At 64.6% G+C, this 13,082-nt stretch overlaps 2 protein-coding genes across 5 annotated transcripts in view; one reads left to right on the top strand and one right to left on the bottom strand.

Annotated features, from left to right (window-relative positions):
- Positions 1 to 13,082, bottom strand: part of SLC5A10 (solute carrier family 5 member 10) — a 55,161-nt gene that overhangs the window by 26,825 nt on the left and 15,254 nt on the right. For 3 of the 4 annotated variants that reach the window (XM_007448402.1, XM_007448405.1, XM_007448404.1), the window contains one exon: positions 12,640 to 12,775. In XM_007448402.1, coding sequence (XP_007448464.1) covers positions 12,640 to 12,775 — 136 coding nt within the window. Of the gene's footprint in view, positions 1 to 2,166; positions 2,175 to 12,639; positions 12,776 to 13,082 lie in introns of all 4 variants that reach the window. The other variant, XM_007448403.1, reaches the window with a different exon arrangement.
- SACK1G (scaffolding CK1 anchoring protein G) overlaps positions 1 to 13,082 on the top strand; it is a 30,727-nt gene that overhangs the window by 11,535 nt on the left and 6,110 nt on the right. The window contains exons 2-4 of the mRNA XM_007448401.1: positions 2,998 to 3,165; positions 10,131 to 10,255; positions 10,944 to 12,180. Of these exons, the coding sequence (XP_007448463.1) occupies positions 2,998 to 3,165; positions 10,131 to 10,255; positions 10,944 to 12,180 (1,530 nt within the window). The remainder of the gene's footprint in view (positions 1 to 2,997; positions 3,166 to 10,130; positions 10,256 to 10,943; positions 12,181 to 13,082) is intronic.

Below are 13,082 nucleotides of genomic sequence, written 5' to 3'. Positions count from 1 at the left end.
TCTTTCCCTCGGGAACCGGGCTGGGGGGCTGGTGCTGCGACGCCGGGCCTGGAGTTCGGGACACACACCTGCCTGCCGTCTCGCCCCTGGGAAGCGGGCATTTGGTCCGGGCGCTCACACGGGCGAGCCTCGGGCTCCCCGCCTCGTGCCCGGTGTGGTCTCCTGACCCACACGGGTGGGGACATCCCCAGATGCCAGCCTCCCCGCCGTCTTTCCCGCAGTCTTGGCCCTGGCCTTGTCCGGGGCCTCCGCGGGATACGTGTGGGCTGGCGTTGTCCTCCGGGCGGGACTAGTGTCTGTGCCCAAGCCGCGGATGTGTGAGCTGGACAGAACACAGGAGCAGGCCAGGCGGACACCCCATTTGGCAGATGGGGAAAGTGAGGGTCTAGCAGGGGCTGTGGCTTCTCCCAGGCCCAGCCATTTGGCACATTCTGAGTTGACAAGCACTCCCGAGGCCGCCTTAGGCCGGGCTGTGTGCCAGGCCAGGGCGGGGGCACTGTCTTTGAGGACTTTGCGGAGTCACGGGCGAGCCGGGCCACCCAAACAGGTAATTAGGCAAGGGAGTGAATCCCTCCGTGCCTCAGTTTCCTCATCTGTAAAATGGGAGTAATAACCGGTGCCTCGCAGCGTTTTTGAGGACTGGACGAGGTAGCGGTTGTCAGGCGGAAGGCTCTGCGGGCAGGGCGCAGGGCCCTGGGTTCTAGTCTGGAGTCTCTGGCCCCGGGGATGGGCACGCAGGGCTCGAGGCCTCTGAGAGACCCTGTGGCCCCCGTGGACAAGCCGCAGGGGCCCCCCTGGGAGCACCAAGGCCCCTCCTGCCCCAGCTCAGCTGGCACCTGTACAAGCCCTCCTTTGACCCTCAGCACCGAGCCCAATGCCTGGGACCCTGTGGGGCTCCACCATGGGGGGCAGGCCCCAGCAGACCCAGCCCGACAGCAGGCAGCCTGGGCTGGGCACCCTGCCTGCCTGGGCGCTGCAGGGAAGCCTCACGTGGGGCAGGTCTCGCTGGGGCATGTCCCCCAGCCCGGGCCCAGGGCAAGTCCCCGTCTGCCACGGTGGGCAGAGCCTGGAACCAGGCCTGCTCCCAGGAGAATTGTGTTGGCTGAGCCGTCTCCAGGCTGGCACGTGAGGCTGTGGCCTGCAGGAGGGCTGGAGTGGCTGTGGGCCTGTGAGGTCCAGACAAGAGGGTCCCTGCTATCACCCCTCCCCAACCTCGGGGTCCCATCACCCTCGACCAGTGGAGCCCAAGGGCGTTGTGAGCCCACCAGCTCTGATACTGTGTCTCATCTGTCCTCTCATCCACTCCCTCAAGCAAGCTCTGGCCTTTGCACACGTCCTGGGACAAGGAGCTCACTTCCTCTCAAGACCCGGCCGATTTGGGGTCAGAGAGCGTACCCCCTACCCTGGTGCTGCCGTCCACCTCCCTGCGGCCCCTGTGCCACCGCAGGCCCTGCACAGACTGTACCTGCTGCCCCTGCCCTGCCTGAAACATCCCTCAGAGACTCAGACAGCGAGCTATTTTTCCCCAGGGGTCAGAGAAGACCCTGGGCCTCAGCACCGGGGAGTCCTGGCTGGTCCCACGTGAGAAAGCTGGGCCTGGAAAAGCTAGGTGTCTGCTCAGGGCCACACAGAGACCCCGTCCGTGGAGGGCAAGGCAGGGAGGAGCCCCCAGAAGTACCGGCTTTGGTGTCAGATGTGTGATCAGCGTCAGCAGGGGCCCGGGGCCCAGGGAGAGCCCAGAGGGGCCTGCAGGGGCCAGCTGGGTGAGCTCACGGGAGTGTGCAGGCACGTCCTTGGCAAGCCCCAGGCCACCCACCAGGTCACACTCCTGGCAGGGGTGGGGATAACCCTGGCTCCCTGGAGGGCCTGGGTGGGTTCTAGCCTGACTGTCCCCAGCTTGCTTTGTGGCCCAGCGCATGACCCCTACCCGCTTCTCTGGGTAAGGCTCCTCTAGGGGGTTCTCAGACCCAGGATGGGGCCCTGGTGCCGGCTTTGGCGGGTGGGAGGGCTGGATGTCTGTTCGGGTCAGCAGCGTTGGGCCCTGGTCTGCTGTGTTCCCCTTTGCTGCCCAGTGGGACGGGGAGGGGAGGGGAGAAGCGAGACTGAGGGCCAGGGCCTGCTGGCCACTGAGCCCGCTGACTACCGCACTCCCTGGCCCTGGGCTACGTGTGCCCCTTCCCTCCTCGTGCCTTGGCTCAGGCCAGGGCCCTTGCCCGCCAGGCCTGGGCATATCACCGCCCGTGCTGGGCAGTGGCTGGGCTGGGCTGGGGTAGATGTACTCTGACCTCTGGGGCCCCACCCTGAGCCAATCTGCAGGCTGAGGGCAGCTGTTGTGGCCCAGGTGTGGTCAGATGACAAGAAGAGCACATGTAGTGGTCTGGGGTGTGTCCAAGCCAGAAGGAGCGGTGGCAGCGAGGGAGCCTGTCCAGGGACCCAGGGGTGACCCCGGCGGGCGGCCCCAGCTTCTACCTTCCTCCCTGCCCCGGACACATCTGCTCCATCTCAGCATCCTGGGGTAGCGGGCGGAGGGCACGGTGCGGCCTGCCCGGCTCGGGAGTGCAACCCAGGAATAGAAACGGGGCACCTGGCCAAGGCCTGAGCCCTGGCAGAGGCGAGGGCTTCCCGGGGGCTGGGGGTGGGGGCAGGCGCTCAAATCTCAGGACGCGCACCCTTCCCACTCCTCCCGCGCTCCTGCTGCAGCTTCCCCTGCACAATCCTCGCCTGGGTTTTGTTTTCTGCGGTCTTGTGTTACGGAAACAGCAGCCCGCGAACTGTGCCTCTCTCCATTCCCTGCCGCCGGAGAGTCCAGCCTGCGCCACCCACTGGGCATCTCGTACCCTGAGCGTCGATCCTACGCCTGCAGCTTCAGGGCCAGGAGAGCCCAGTCCCGAGGCACCCGAAGAGGGTGGTGGGCGCGGGCGGGCCAGGCGTCCTGGCGAGGCTCCTGTCTCCCCAGCCACGTGCCCTGACGGCCCCGGTCTCCCTTCCTGCTCACAGGTGATCGCTGTGGTCATGGACATGTTCACCGATGTGGACATCTTCAAGGACCTGCTGGATGCCAGCTTCAAGAGGAAGGTGGCCGTGTACATCATCGTGGACGAGAGTAACGTCAAGCACTTCCTGCACATGTGTGAGCGGGCCCGCATGCATCTGGGGCACCTCAAGGTGAGCCGGCTCCTCACTCGGTTGGCTGACAAACACTTGGAGCACCTGCCTTGTCGGTCCGGATCTGGGAACCTAGAGTTCAGTGTCCTAGAGCCGCCCACCAAGTGGTCACACGGCCTCTGCTTCAGTGCCCCAGGGGACAGGACCCTACCTGTGACCAGGTGCTGAAGCCCACGTGAGGTGCTCCTTCACAGGTGTTTCAAAGCAGCCCATGCCGCAGTGGTTATGTCTTTGCTCACCTCCGGTGATAGGGTGCTCAACCCCCTGGCTCTGGCAGCAAGCCCCAGCTGGACAGCTCCAACTCCCAGGAAGTCCTTTCTTGGTTTTAAACCAGAATCTGTTTCTGTATAATGTCCACACACGGGCTTTAGGATCCGGCTCCAACAGAGGAAGCTCCCTTGGGCTGAGTTCAGGGAGGGCTTCTTTGGTGGCTGCAGAGTCGAAATGGACTTGAGGAGTGAGCAGACTAGAAAAGGCCTTCCAGGGAGGGACACTGGGGACAGAGGTGGAGTTGTCAGGTTGGGCTTGGGTTCTCAGCATTGTTTTGCTGTGTGTCCTAGAGCACGTCCCCTCCCCTCTCTGGACTCCGGGATCTCACTGGTCCAACAGAGGGGCCGATGACCCGTGTGACTGGGCTCTTCTGCTCAGACACCCTGGCATTTGGTGCCTTGCTCGGGAGTGGAGGGAACCCTCCTTCCGCCCAGCCATTGCTTGTTACCTACTGTGTGCAGCTCGCGCCCCAGAGTACAGATCAGTATATGCGTAACGACAGATCAGTATATGCGTAACGACAGATCAGTATATGCGTAACGACAGATCAGTATATACGTAACGACAGCTAACACTTCCACGGCTCCCGTCCCAGGCACGTGACATGGTTAACTTAGGTACCCTCAACGGCAGCCAGTGGGAGGAGGCAGCTGTCCCACTTTACAGATCAGGGGGATGCAGGCACTTGCCAGGTGTCACTCAATGTTAGTAAGCGAAGGATAAGGGGGGTGGGGGCCAGCACCGAGCCCTCAGGCTGAGCACAGGTCAGAATTCCTCTGCGCAACGCCAGCCTGGTTAATTAACAAGGGGCTGGGCTCCCGGGCCTGTAAGTTGTCAGCATTGTCAAGTGATGCCCAGCCCAGCTGAGACCTTTCAAGTGGGTGTGAGCTCTCTGCGCTGCGAGTCTCTGGCTGTTGGGACATTTTTATGTGGCCTCTCTGGTGGGTTGACCCCCAGCCCCATGCTCGCCCGCTGTGCTGCCCTGCCTGCCGTGTAACTAGCACCGAGAGCCAGCTCCCGGGGCAGACAGCTCAGGCCGGGAGGCGCAGAGTGTGGAAGAGGCATCTTTTCAAAGGTGACTGCAGGGGCCTCAGCCGTGTGGGCAGCAGATCACAGAAGCTCAGGCCTCTCCATCCAGCCCTCTGCCATGCTCAGGAAGAGGCTGACGGGCCCACTCCCCCTGAGCCCCTGCCCCATGCCCGGTGGGGACCCTGCACACCTCGCGTCCCTCTGCCCGCAGGCATCCCCCCGCATGTGGACGAAGAGGCAGGGAGGGGGCTTGTCTGTGCTGAGCGGGGATCCAAACCCTGCGTGGCCGCTCCAGAGGCCTCTTCTTAGTGGGGAGACCCTAGATGCCAGGCTCCTGGGAGGGTCTGGAGCTCCCGGGAAGGGGGGCAGGCAGGGCAGGCCATCCAGACCAGGTTTCCACAGGATACCCAGGAAAACTGAGGCCTGAGGGAGCCTGTGCCTTGCCCAGAGGCATTCCACCAAGTTGGGGCTGAACCTAAAAGCCAGTGATGGGAAGCTGGCACAGACGGGGCCACACACCCTTGGTGCCCAGTGCCCTTGGCTGAGGCCACATCTAACAGCAGGGCCGCACTGGTGCTGCCTGCACAGGCTTCCTGGCTGCCAACCCTCTGACGCTGGGCCTACCTCTCTGAGCCTCCAGGGCTTTGTGACCACAAGGACGCCTCACCAGGTTGTTTGAGGATGAAAGCAGAGGAGACAGTGGCTGTACGAGTGCTCTGAGCTAAGGAGAGGCACACGGTTGTGGCAATAACAAGAATTATAAACCCCGGGTCCTGGGCGGAGGGTGGAGGGCTCGAAATGAGGCTACAGCTCGGGGCATGGAGGGGGTTTCTGGCCCAGCCTGCCCTTCTCGCCACCTCCCTGCTCTGGGGAAGGTGGCAGGTCCGCAGGGTGACGTGCCCAGGAGCCGGATGCTGTGGGACGGCCAGGCATCTTCATGGGAAGGAATGTGTGACCCTGGCCACCTGATTCTCGCCTCCGAGCCCCCCCACTCCCAGCCTGGGCAGGTGGCCAGAGGCTCCTATGGGCCCAGTCCTGGCCAAGTGTCACCTTGCCTAGAGCCTGCCTCCCTGCCTGCAGGCAGGCTGGGCCCAGACCTGTCTTGGGAGCACTTCCTTTGTTGGTAATCCCTGGGCCCGCCCTCGGCGTCCACTGCCCCTGCCCAGCTCTGCAGCGACCTGCCTTCAGGTCATGTGGGCCCAGGGTGTAGGTTGTGCCTGGTGGGGTCATACTTGTGACCAAGGGGGTGCTGGGCGCCAGGAGCCAGGCCTCGGCCCCAGCTCTGCCCCTGCACTGTAACCTTAGGCAGAGACACTGAGGTTCTGGGCCTCAGCCTTCTTGTCTGAAAAATGGGAATATCGTCATTTATTTGGCAGGGCTGCCGTGAAGAGTCAAGGAGGCTATGTGGGGGCAGGGCACTCGGTCACGAACTCCCTTCCTATCTGCGGGTGGGGCAGCTGCAGCCCCTCCCGTGAACCCCCAGCCCTGGTCTGAGTGCCAGGGGGCTTCCCTTCCCTCCCTGAGCAGTGGTCTGGCTGGGGACCCCCCCAGTCTCCCCCTCCGGGCGGCCCCACAGCCTGAACCCCTGAGCTCACACAACACATTCTGGAAACAGCTGCAGTATCGCTTGGGTCCCCTCCCAGTTTCCAGGTGAGGCGGGAGGACAGAACCTCCCTGATGCAAGCTGTCCCGAGCGTCCGCACCTGCCGGCTCAGCTGGGCCCCGACTCCCCCAGGCAGGGAACATGGGAACGAGTGCCCATACTACACGCGGGAACGGGCCTTGAGAAGACGACCCAACCCTCTCATCGCAGGTCCCAGGGCAAGCCACACCTGGGTGTGACACTGGGTGCTGAGGGATGCCCAGGGCCGGTGGGAGCCAGGCCTCGAGGCTCACAGCTTAGCACGGGACCGGAGCTGTGAGATGCCTGGCTGATCGAAAAAGCTAGTCTGCTTTGTGCAGCTGAAGTGGAAAAGCCAGCAGCCACTTGGGCAAAGGCTGGACCCATTTCTGATGAACAAAGAAACCCCAGGCAGTGTGGCCCCGGGAAGGCGCCGGGTGAGGATTCCGGCTCCCGCTGGACAGGCCAGCACTGGCTCCGGTCTGGTGCCCGGGCCCCCTCCTCTCCCGACCTGCCTTCTCTGAGCCTGGCCTGGCTCTGTAATGGACTCAGGGCACTGCCTCTCCACATTTGGCAACGTCCAGAGATGTTTTTAATGGCCGTGACTACGAAGGTACTACTGACATCTGGTGGGTGGCGGCCAGGGATGCTGTTCAACGGCCTACAATGCACAGGACAGCCGCTAACAGAGAACCACCTGGCCCAGAACGTCACAGAGCCAAGTGGCCTGGCCCAGGGGGAGAGCCAGGAGCCCCCCCCAGCCCTGCCCCCAAGGCTGCTTCCCATCTCAGCTTCACAACAGCCCGGGGGAGGCCAGGGTGAGTGTTGGTCTCCCCATTACAGAGAGTGAAACAGGCCCTTTAGAAGAGAGCACAGATTGGCTGGCACACGGAGACACGGCTCTCTGTCCCTGACCTGGCCTGATCTTGCTGTCACCGCTCAGGCCTGCTAAGGATGGTCTCTGGGCCTCCTCACTCCCCCTCCGGCCCAGAAGGTCCCCTGGAGGGTGAAAGCGCCGCCAGGGTGCAGCAGCAGGCTGTCCTCAGTCCCAAGGGGCTGGACCCTGTCCACTGGGAGGCCCTGGGGCAGGTCACTCCTCTCCCCGAGCCGACTGACCACTGCATACGGCCGACAATCCTGGCCTCCCTGGGCCTGAGTCCACACCATTCCAGATGTTCTCCTGTCCACAGTGTCGGTCCCTCATTGGTCCCCCACCAGCCCCCCGAGAGGCAGGAATCACACCCCCGTCCCACTGCATGGCACAGCCCCCTCGTCCCCTCTAGTTTAGGGAGCAGCCGCTGAGTGCTGGGCCCCTTCCCGGCCCCTCCCCCGATGCACTGAGTCTTCACAGCAGCCCTGAAGCCGGGGGTGGGCAGGCCCATTTCACAGAGCAGAACCCCGAGGCGTGAGGAGGCCAGGTTGCGTCCATTTGCGCCAGGACTGGAGCCGTGTTTGACCAGAGCTCGAGAGCGACCCACCTGCTCCAGTAGGGGCCTGGGCTTGTCGCCATGGCTCCCACTAGCCCAGTGTGAGCACAGGAGGCCCCGTGGAGGTGTGGGGTGTGGTGCTGAGGCTAACCCAGCCCTCGCGCCCAGCACGGCCTGCCCTGTACACGCTTGGGGCAGATGCAGCTCTGCCATCCTCCCCGAACGTCCCCTCAGGGGCGATCGCTGCGCCCCTCACATGTGAGGAAATGAGGCTCCAGAGGGTCTGGGGACTCGCCCAGGGCACCCCACTTGTCCTCCCCATGCCTGCCACGTGCTCTGCTAGGGGCGTTCCAGGCTCAGAGACAATGCGGCTTTGTGGGATCCTCCAACTCCGCTCGCCCGAGACCTGGCTCCTGAGACGTTACCTCATCTGGGCCAGGCCCCACGGGGCGGTGTCACCCAGGAATAAACAGAAGCTGCAGAGCTGGGCTGCCGTCAGGCACAGGTGACAGGGGAAGGCCTCACAGGATCTTTGCTCACACTTCCGGCCCCCAAGCGTGCTGTGCATTCAGTACAGTCACAGACACTAATTGTCCTGGGCCTCAGCCAGCTTCCTGCTGTGCAGGCTGTGTGCAGACAGGCAGCCGGGGGAAGGGCGGGCAGGGGAGCCAGGCTGGGAGCAGAGGCTTATCTGCCTTCTGGGCCAGGCCCCACGGCCAGGCGGGCATCCATGGGACCTGCCCCTCACCCTCTGTGGGTACTGCCCTGAGGCTGCCCCGGCTGAAAGGTCTGGGACCTGTCACAGACAGGACAGGCGCAGGAGCACCGAGGGCTGTGGGCTGGAGCGGAGATGGCCTCCAGTTCTCTCTCTTCTCCCCTCTGCCCCTGCCCGGACTCAGGCCCACATCCCTCAGGTGCAGAAGCCCCTCCTGTCCTCTTCCTCTGCTCCCTGTGCGTTTCATGCACATTCCCCGCTGGATGCCGGGACTGGACGGCTCAGACGCCTCACTCCCTGCTCTAAGCCCTCTGTGGCTCCCTACTGCCCCCCGGGCCCCACCAGGCCCCTCAGCGGCCGTAGGGCCTTTCCTCCGCATCTGTCTGGGCCCGCTCTGCCAGCTCCTTTGCCCGCCCCCCTCCCCCGAAGTCCTCCCATGTCTGAATCAGGCCTTTGTAGTCCTGGGTCTGGGGTGCTGCGTCCTCTTCCCACCTGGCCCCGCTCTCCCTTGTCTTTCACACGTCAGCCCAGACGCCAGCCTTCCCAGGAGGCGCCCCACAGCTGGGGTCGTTACTTATCTGCTTCCCTCTCTCCTCCAACGAGGGATCTGTGTCACAGTCATGTCTGTGTCTGCGCTGGGGACCTCGGCAGGGGTCAGTGAACGAGTTAATAAGCTGGGGCCGGTGAGTGGGTGAGGGTCAGGGTTAGGAGATGTCGCAGAAGATGTAACAGATCAGCACCCCCCGCAGGCACAGACCCCTCTGAAGGAAGTGAGGCTCCCGTCACCGGGGCCTACAGGGGTTTCTGTCCTGGGCATGCGTCAGATTCACTGGGGCTTATGTTAAAAATGGAATTCCTGACCCCAGCCCCCCAGAGTTGAACCTGGGGCAGCTGCGAGCCTGCGTTTCTAACACACTGCCTGGGCGATGCTTGCACCCCCTGAGCCCAAGTCTGCTTCCTGCCCTGAGGGTCTACGTTGGGGTGCCCTCAGCCATCCCCTTGACTCTTGGGGGTCAGCCAGGCTTGCCCCGCCCGTCCTGGGGTCCCTCCACCGCAGGCTTTTCCCACCTGCCCCTCCCTCGGAACGTGAAGCTCTCCTGATGAAAGGGGAGCCAGCCCCTGGCCCACACACATCCACAGGCTTGTGCAGAGAGGGAGAGCCCTGATGCCCAGAGAAAGGCAGGAGGGGCCCAGCCTTGACACGGGCCGTGCTGGGTGTGCGTATGACGCCTGGGAGACCCCCGCCCCTCCTGGCTCTCGGCCCCCCTTCCGTGGTTTCTCAGGGCCTTTCTAGCCTGCTCCTGAGCCGACGGCGCCAGCACAGGGAGGAGGGATGTGGCCATTCCCTGAACTGCCCCTGGGTCCCAGGCAAGGGTCTGGCCCACGGGCAAGTAGGGGAGTTTGCCGGGATCCCTGCCCACAGTGCGCAGGGCTTAGGGGGAAAGAGAGACAGCGGTGCGGGGGAGACCGGGGGAGAGGCCCGGCTGGTTACCCGTCCTGGCGAGGCCACCGATATGCCCAAGTGCAAGACCCGGATTCCCTCAGGGCAGCCCCTCCCCCTCCCAAGCTGCACAGCCCCCCCGGCCATCAGGGGGACCTTCCTAAAACGTGTCTGCATCCCCCTCCTGCTCGGGACCCTGCAGCAGCGTTCTCCAAGCTGGCCCGCACATGGGGCCTGTCCGGCTGGGCTGCCCTGTGGACCCCCTTCAGGCCACACCGAGACCATCCTGCAGCCCTTCATCTCCAGCCCCCGCCCTCCTCCCACCCCTTCCCACCTCGGTGCGTCCCCACATGCACCGCCCCTTTCCCCAGGCCCATCGGCGATCCCCCGAATCCCTCCCTGAGCCCGGGCAGGGTGGTCGGTGCTGGGTTGTGTAACTCCGCCCCCTGTCCCCCGACACAGAATCTCAGGGTGCGGAGCAGCGGAGGGACCGAATTCTTCACGCGGTCGGCCACCAAGTTCAAGGGTGCCCTGGCCCAGAAGTTCATGTTCGTGGATGGAGACCGGGCCATCTGCGGCTCCTACAGGTGACTCTGGCTTTCTGGGGACCAGGGGAGGGGCGGCTCCAGTTCCCAGCTGGTTTCTGCCCTTAATCCTGCCTTGTGACACCCCGGTTATTCCAGTTCACTGGTCCCCAAACTGCTGAGGTGTGAGTGGGGCTGGGCATGCCTGCACACTGCCCACCCGTCTCGGAAGCAGGCAGAGCGAGGCTTTTATCCGTGAGACTGTTGTTCCTGCCTCGGGGTGTCAGCAGCCAGAGGTGGGCTGTGGGCCAGGCCGGCTGCGTCCTCCCAGGCCCACAGGGCGGTCACTCGGAGAGCTGCTCTCAGGCAGGGGCCAGGATGAGGATGGTGCGGTCTAGCTCTGCCAGCCCTGCCACGCAGGGGGCAGCAAGACAGGGGCCATCCACGGCCACACGGGGTGGGCACAAGTCACTGTGCCAACGACCCCCGCTGTCCAGGCTGCACACCCGCAAGGAGCTTGCCGCACAGGCGCTGCCTGAGGTCCCACACTGGGCCTGACGCTGGGGCTCGGGCCCCGTCGGGCCCCGTCGGGCCCCGTCCTTTGCCCCTGCTCGCTTCTCTTTAATCCCTTCTGTGGCCACGGTCTGATGGACGCTGGCCTGTGCGTGCACGGGGGCGGGGGGCTGGGGGCTGCTCCCTCTTCCCGGGCCCTGGGCCCTGCGCCTGACCAGGCTGCCGCCCTTTGTTGCAGCTTCACGTGGTCGGCTGCAAGGACGGACAGGAACGTGATCTCCGTGCTGTCGGGCCAGGTGGTGGAGATGTTCGACCGGCAGTTCCAGGAGCTGTACCTCACGTCACACGGCGTCAGCCTCAAGGACATCCCCATGGAGGAGGAGCCCGAGCCCGTCGTGCTGCACTCTGTGGTCCCACAGGTGCCCTCAGGCACCGTGGCCAAGAAGCTTGTCAACCCCAAGTACGCGCTGGTCAAGGCCAAGAGCGCTGACGAGGTCGCCAAGTTGTCCTCCGAGCATCAGGAGGCCTCCAGGGCCCCGGGGGCACGGAACACGGCCCTAGCGGAGCTGCCGGGAGACCTCCCCGAGCCGCCCCTGCCTGTCCACCCGGGGCTGCTCAACCTGGAACGGGCCAACATGTTTGAATACCTGCCCACGTGGGTGGAGCCGGACCCGGAACCTGGCAGCGACATCCTAGGCTACATCAACATCATCGACCCCAACATCTGGAACCCCCAGCCCAGCCAGATGAACCGCATCAAGATCCGGGACACATCACAGGCCGGGACCCAGCTGTGGAGGCAGAGCCAGGACTCCAGCTCCGCCCCCCAGCCCAGATCCCCCCAGGACGGGGTCCCAGCCGAGAACAGCCTCCCCCAGGGGGACACCGAGCCACGGCCTCCTGTGCCCAAGCCCCGCACAGTCCCGGTGGCAGACCTGCTTGCCCAGGAGGGCGGCGGTGTTGGCTGGGCCCTGGCAACCCCAGAGGGGCAGGCACCCCATAACCCGACGGACCACGGGCTCCCCAGGACGGCAGGCCCAGGCCATGCCCCGCTTCAGTACCAACTGTCTATGACCCAGGATGACCCCGACGGCGGGGGGCCGGTGGTCCCCAATGGGCTAGAGGGGGAGGAGGAGGAAGGCGACGACGACTACGTGACCCTCAGTGACCAGGACAGCCTCTCAGGCAGCTCCGGCCGTGGCCCTGGCCCCGAGCGGCCCTTGGTGGTCTCCTCATCCGTGTCAGATGAGTGTTTTGAGGTGATGGAGCGCTCGGCCGCCCTCCGGAGTTGCCACTCAGAGCAGGTGGCCAACGGGCCAGCCCAGCACCCCCGCCGACATCTGAGCGCTCCCCACATGACCCGTGGGACCTTTGGTGGACCCCTGGGCGGCTCCTCGTGGGCCCAGGGTCAGGAGAGAGAAGAGGCAGGCGCTCTGAGGATGCAGGCCCCACACCTGGCAGACAAGGAGGCACAGGTGGGTCGGGGCCCCTGCGCACCAGGGTCCTGGGAGCCCCTCCCCCACGCCTGAGCACCCAAAGGTGCCATCTGCTGGGCGGCCGCCTCCCCAGGTCATTACCCAGCATCCCATAAAGGCAACCTGAGCCAGCTACCAGGATCCGAAAGGAAACACACAACACACTCAGAGGTTTCAGGGGTGTGGTGTTACGTGGGTGGTCTGCTCCCTAGTTTGTGGATGAGGAGATGGCGGCAGCACAGAGATGTTCCTTCACACCCTGAGATCACACAGCAGTAGGTAGTCTTTGCCCGGACCTTATGTCAAGCCACCTCCGTGTCGATCCCTTTGACTGTGGCCCTGGGGACCACTCCCCTCCCCGCTCCCCCAGGCCGGGAAACAACTTGCCTCTGTCCTTGACCTCTCCTCCTGGTGACCTCTGCACCCTGCAGCCAGCCCAGCCCCCAGGGCCCATCCTACCTGGGAACAGCACGCGGCTGATCATGCCCGGCATGATGATCAGGCCCATGGGCAGCATCTTGAGGTAGCTGGCTAGGATGGAGCCCCCCTTGGCGTGGTTCAGGTCCCTGGCGGACAGTGACCGCTGCACGATGACCTGGGGGCAGGGGGAGGCAGTGAGCCCCAGCCTCCTCGGGATTTCTCCCCCGTGGGCCTCAGGGAGTGTGTGAGATAGGTGCTGTCCCACTAGCCCGAGACCGGCCTGAGACAACCGTGCTCACCCTGACACCCAACAGCATCCCTGCCAGTTGTCTGAGCACCTGGGGCCAAGGTTCTCTCCGGGGACTCAGTCTCCCTGTCTGTCGAGGAGGGAAGGTGTTGGTCCTGACCAGCCCGTCACCCTGGCAATTGTCAGGGCGGGAGGAGACCCTGGGCGGGTAGGTTATCAGGGACACCCCCCCCCC

The sequence above is a fragment of the Lipotes vexillifer genome, unplaced genomic scaffold (assembly GCF_000442215.2).
Source record: "Lipotes vexillifer unplaced genomic scaffold, Lipotes_vexillifer_v1.1 scaffold533, whole genome shotgun sequence".
NCBI lineage: Eukaryota > Metazoa > Chordata > Mammalia > Artiodactyla > Lipotidae > Lipotes > Lipotes vexillifer.
Note: the sequence above shows the minus strand (reverse complement) of the source record. Positions and strands in the feature narration are given on the sequence as shown.